Source organism: Varanus komodoensis, unplaced genomic scaffold (genome assembly GCF_004798865.1).
Source record: "Varanus komodoensis strain SLA01 unplaced genomic scaffold, ASM479886v1 scaffold43, whole genome shotgun sequence".
Taxonomy (NCBI): domain Eukaryota; kingdom Metazoa; phylum Chordata; class Lepidosauria; order Squamata; family Varanidae; genus Varanus; species Varanus komodoensis.
The window spans coordinates 7,607,836-7,613,555 of NW_025335985.1; the positions used below are offsets into that span (position 1 = coordinate 7,607,836).

General features: G+C 64.1%; 1 protein-coding gene across 1 annotated transcript; it reads right to left on the reverse strand.

Moving 5' to 3' along the window:
- Positions 1 to 2,414: 2,414 nt before the first annotated feature.
- Positions 2,415 to 5,425, reverse strand: LOC123030214 (C-C motif chemokine 21b-like). Its single transcript, XM_044443950.1, has 4 exons — positions 5,314 to 5,425; positions 4,404 to 4,533; positions 3,491 to 3,611; positions 2,415 to 2,513 (listed from the first exon to the last, which is right to left on the reverse strand). The coding sequence occupies exons 1-3, from the start codon at positions 5,378 to 5,380 to the stop codon at positions 3,494 to 3,496; spliced, it is 315 nt and encodes a 104-aa protein (XP_044299885.1). The 5' UTR covers positions 5,381 to 5,425; the 3' UTR covers positions 2,415 to 2,513; positions 3,491 to 3,493.
- Positions 5,426 to 5,720: the final 295 nt, after the last annotated feature.

The window sequence follows — 5,720 nt, forward strand, 5'->3', positions numbered from 1 at the left end:
TTGCAGAAAGACACGGATCGGCTCCAGCGCGACTCGGCCCTGGAGCGCCTTGCCCGTGGCCATAAACTGGAGAGGCAGAGACATACAAACCCCAGGAAAAGAACCAGTGCGGAGGGTGCGTTTCTCCTGAAAATGGAAAAGGCCCCAGGGAAACTGCCGGTTGAGCCCCTCTTCCCGCCTGTGTCAGTTAGCTTGGCCTTTGTCGGTTTGTTTTTCCCGTTGGCGTGGCCTTCTTTCCCTCGGAAGCAGAACCAACCTGCATCAGCTGAGGGCAGCGAGGGCAACTTGGTGCTGAGGCTAGCAAGCCGGCCCAGAGTCCAGAACACCGCCTGTCAGCAAGATCCAGATTGCAAAAAGAACACAAAGCCTAACTAAAGGCAGGCTTTAACACAGAAATTGCTGGCACCGATGGCTGAAATTATGAATCGCGGCCACCGCCGGCTCCAGAAAGCCTGTCTTTGGGCCTCCACACCCTGCACTCCCCCCCTGTGGTGCTCCTTCGCCCTCCCAGTTCACGTTATTCCGAGCCTTTGCGGGGCCGCGGCAGCAACGCTGGGCTCAGGGCTCAGGCCGGCCGGCTCCTCCAGCAGCCCCGAGGCGCCAAGCGCTGGGCTGAGGGCACCCCGCCTGTGGGCAGCCCAGGCAGGCAGCAGCACCCCGTTTTCCAGAAAGCGCCCGTGGGCAGAGCTTGGCGCGTCAGCAGCAGAAGGCGCGTCCAGGGCGGTGAGGCAGCTGGCCGAGGATGCCGGTGGCTGCACAGAGATACCAGCAGGCCTGTGGGCTCATCCTTGTCATGCCACGAACGCTTGCGCTGCGAATAAATCCCCGCCTTCACGTGCCGTGGGGCCCTTTGTGGCTGGCGAATTATTCCCATTGCACTGGGCTGGCCTGAAGCGGCATCTCTGCACCCCCAGCCAGAGGAGCCCCCCCCCCCCCCGTGTCCTTGCACTGGGAACCTGATGGGGCCAGAGGAATTCCCCTTCCGCCTGCCAGTGGTTCCCACTGATGCCATGTGGGGCGGGAACTGGGAACAAAGCCCTTCGGAGGCTCCGTGGCTGATAAGCGCTGGGTTCGGGATCCTTTTATCATGGCCGCTGGTAGATCATTAGCCAAAGTCCTTGGCTCAAGTCAGAGGGAGAAGCCAGCCCTGCCCTGGCCCGCCTGTCGGAAGTCCCCTGCTTGAGAGGCACCACTGGGCACTGCCTCTTGCCAACCATCTCCTGGGTGAGGGTCCCGGGCACGGGCATCTCCCACCGGGCCGGCCGGCAGCTTGGGCACGCTCCTGAGGCTGCCCTCCCCTGATCAAGCGGCTCCCAGGCCTGCCTCTGACGAGTGATCCAGACCTCAGGTACGCCGCACCTGTTTGTATCCGGCCTTAACGCCCAGGAGTCTAACGCGCTGGGGAAGGAGGGGCTTTGTTATCCCCACTTGCAGAAACACCATCAGCCACGTCAGCATTTGACTCAGAACAGACAGACAAGAGACAAACCGGAGCATAGTTGTAAAGAAATATGTCAATTTTTAATAATCAGCTTGCAGTATAAAACATGGGGGAGCTGACAGGTGATACGAGAAAAGGTACACATTCCACAAGTCTCCGTTACAGCATTACAAAGCTCTGCATCGCAAGCGTTTGCACACTTCCCACCCCCATTTCTTCACACCCACACTCGGCGGTTGTTCGTCGCAAGGAGGGGCGAAACCGGGTGGGGAATGGGGAAGCCGCCACTTTCCGGAGCCTCCTGCATCAGCTCAAGGTGAGTGCACAGCAAGGGTTACCTGAGAGTGTGAGCTAGGTGAGCCATCCACGTAAAAGGAAGGCCGCTGGCCTCTGCGCCTCTTGCCTCCTCCGCTTTCAGCGATTTGCGTGAGCGAGGGATTTGCTACGCACCAAAACAGCCTCCCACGCCCTGGGACTTGTGAAGGGGAAGCTGCCATGTGAAGACGGTACCCTGTGATTGAGCTTGCTGAGCCCTCCTGCCTCGAATTCCACGCTTTGCCCTCAAAGCCTGCTTAGCTGGTGAGGCTGGGAGAGCTCCGTACTTGGGGGGGGGGGGCGGGAGGCACTCCGCACATGCTCCGTACACGGTCCCTCGCCATATCACTCCCGAGGACCTAGCGAGGGAGCCGGGCAGAAGAAGCAGGCTCCGGGAGTCCTCCCTGCGCTCTGGATTTCCCTTGGACGGGCGCACAACATCCAGGCAGGACCCCATGCTGCACGGAGCAGCCGTGGCGTGGTGGGGACCCGGGGCTGGGAGCCCCCGATCCCGGGGCTCAGGCACTGGCGCATCAAACCCAGATCCCCACACAGGAGGTGGAGGAGGCGATGGCGCAAGTCGAGAAATGCAAGCGTATTCTGAGAAAAGGACGAAAGAGCCCCTGCTCCCCCCACCCACCCCCCCTCCGGCCTGCAGCTGCAGAGAAGCAGGTCCCACAGTGCCGGCGCTGCCACGAGTCGTATTCACTGCAGAGGTCTGGTCCACGTGTGTCCGGGGCAGAGAAGTCCGGATGCTCTGGAAGGAAAGGGCAGGGCAGGGGAGGTGATGAGGCGCTACAGCAGGTTGCAAGCCCGGGGAACCAGCACACCCGCTGCCAGGAGGCCACCTGGGGGCGGACAGGCATTTGCCCGAAGCCAAGAGTGGGCACCTGCCACCTGCGGAGGCTCATGGTTCCAACACCAGGGGCTCCACAGCCACTCTGGGCGTTAATTTGAGTCCAAGGACGCTTTTCAGAGCATTGAACACCCCCCCCCCCCAGAATGGACAGCCCCGGGCCTGCTAGCACTGCAAACGCCAGCTCTCATGCGCCTTGTGAGTGGCCCGGGATCGTGGGATCTGTGGCTAGAAATGTAGAGGGCACCAGGGGTCCTCTCTCCCCAAGGTGCGCAGGGCAGTGGGGAACGGGACGTGCCTCGGAGAGCGCACAGGCTATTCTGGTCCTGCAGCACACGCCAGGGCGCATCTTTGGGGAGCTGAGCGTTCCACAGGAGCCACGGGTGCGTCTTTGCAAGGGAAAGGGGCAAAAGCCAACGGGCAGCTGGCTTAGCAGAGCTGCTGGGGCTGGGGTCAGATCAGATGGCCTAGGAGACCCCCTCTGACTCGCTCTCTTGCTCTGTTTCTGTATCCAGCTGTGACGAGGGATATACGATACCGGGAAGAGCGTTTCTTCTGGGCCTGTCAGGCTTCCACGGCACTGCCACTCAGGCAACGGGGATCAGACCTGGCTGGCTTTCTTCCCTCGCCGACAGAAGCGTGTGCAAATGGCAGTGCGCACTGACAGCCAAGGCCGCACCTCTGCAGGGCGACTTGTGCACACGGCGCCTTGTCCCCCTCGGGTCTAACCCTTGCCATGTGCTCAGAGCAGGTCAGCACCTCGGCGGGGGCAGGGGGGGGAAGGCCAGTGCCTCTCTCGCCGCAGCCGCCTAGGAAGGCCGGTGCAAATGCTCCCTCGCCCCGCCCCCCTCTGCCATCCCGGCCCTCCTGGGACTGACCTCTCAGGCCCGCAGCCTTCGCTGCTTCAGGGTGTTCCTCCGGTCCAGCGCCTCTTTGAGGGCCAAGCCCCACCTGGAATCAGGAGGGTAGCACAGTCCACGTCCGGCCTTGGTGATCAGCCTGCCTCGGGGGAGAAGAAGGATGACCCAGCAGCCCCCTTGAGACACACCACAACCGCACCCCCCCCCCCAGGAATCTGGCTTCCCTCCCTCAGCCAGTGGGCCTCCGGAAGCTCCCCTTTTAGGGAAAAAGCGCAGCAGCCTGTTCCTCCCACGGGAGCTGCTGAGTGTGGAAATGGGAGGAAGCGTCCGCCAAGGAGCTCGGAGTGGCTTTCCTTTCCTTTCCTTTCCCTCCATCCATCCCCATTCAGCTACCCAGCTCTCCTCCGTTGATTCCAGCCCAGCACCTGCACCTGCTGATGCTAAACAATTGCAACCTGTTTTCTGCATTTACCAGACCTCCTGCCCCTCCTTCGACAGGTGGGGGGCGTCTCGGACAGCAGCCCACTCGAGCTGCATGTGCCTCAAACGGGCAGGGACAGGGTGCTCTGGGGGACTGGCCGGGCCCAGGCCCTGCGCCCCAGCCCGGCTGTGGGCACCTCCCGGTGCGCCGGCCTCAGTGCCCATTCTGCACGACGGGCACAAGAGCAGCCAGCCGCTCAGGCGTGTCGTGGGGGCGATGGAAGTCTGGGAAGCGCGAGTGGCCCAGGCAGCTGGGAGGCAGGAAGCCCAGCGCCAGGGGCTGCTCGTGCCTCCGGCCGGCCCCCTCGGCTCAGGCACACTGTGGACCCTGTCCCGGGGAGGCGGCGTGCCTGGGGCTCCGGGGACTGCACCGCCAACATCTCCGCAGGGCCGGGGAGAGCACCCCGATCCCGGGGGCCCCTTCCCCCTTCCCCGCAGATCAAGTACTCACACGAGTGCAGCGATGGGGCATCCCATTTCCGGCTTCTGGATGATGTAAGAGTCCAGCAAATGCACCTTTTTGACGTGCATGCGGACGTCCTTGATTGCCTCGCAGCAATCGATCGCGCTGCTCTTGCTTCCTGCAGAGAAGAAACCGCACGGGAACCCCTGAGCCTGGGGAGGGTCCCTGCATCCCAGTGGGACCCTCCACGCCACATTCAGAGGGGTGCCGCCAGCTGCAGGCACCACGGCTTGACACAGCCCGGAAAAACTGGCGCCTGCCCAGAGGAAGGTGGCCGGGCCGGCCAGGCATCTGGGAGGACCAAGTCCCGTGATGGACAGTCCAAGGAGGCCTGCTGGGGAGGGCGAATCAAGGGGGCACGACCGGGGCCTGCAGGCGTCTGAGAGGCTGCCATGCGGATGGTGCACCAGGAGGACGAGGGGGCAGCCCTGGAACCAGCAGGTGGACGTGGCAGGGAAGCAGGCTTGGACAACTTCCCCACCCGGAGAGCTGCCCCGGGCACAGCAGGCGCCCAGCCCCGGCCGGGTGGAAGCGGAGGCGGGGCAGCCTCTCGGGGACGCCCGATCTGCGCCCTCCTCCGTGGTGCCGTGCGCCCGTGCCCGGCCCGAGCGGGAGCCTCAGGGCTGCCAGGCAACGTGCTTCTCTGCACGTTTGGGGAGCAAGGAGAGGAGCAGGGCAGGAGGCGCGCGCACTGGGGCAGGAGTCCTGGGCGGGGGCGGGGCGGTCGCGGCCGGGCCAGGCTGCAGCGGGACGGGGCCCCTCCCGGCTCTGGCTGTGCACCTCCCTCACACCTGAGCGCGGCCAGCCGCACTCCCAAGCCAGGGCACTCAGCCCGGGATGTCCTCCAAGAAAGCCGTGCTTTGGAGAGAGGGAGCGGAGCAGGGGGAAGGGGCCGTACCTCGCACTTGAAGGATGCAGAGAGCGGCGGCCAGGAGGCAGACGGCAAGCAGTGGGCGGAGAGCCATGGCGGCGAGGTCGGTCGGAGGCCGGAGGAGCTGCGTTCTGGGCTGCCGGAGGGCTGCGGAGCTCGACTGGGCTTGCTTCCCTTTGCCGCCCCTCTATAAACCCTCCAGGAGGGCTTTCACTTTCTCTTGCCCGGCCTGGCAGTCGGCCCTGCACCCTCCTTCCTGCTGGGACTTGCTGCCAAGCTGGAGCGGAGGTGGCCGGGAATGCTCCTGGCATGCCGCCACGGCCGCGGGAGACCCACCAGAGAGCCGCCCTGTAAGGCCGCTGGGGTTGCACCAGATCAAGCGGCTACGGGGCGACAGCCTCTTTCGCATGCTTGGCTCTGTTTGTTTGTTTGTT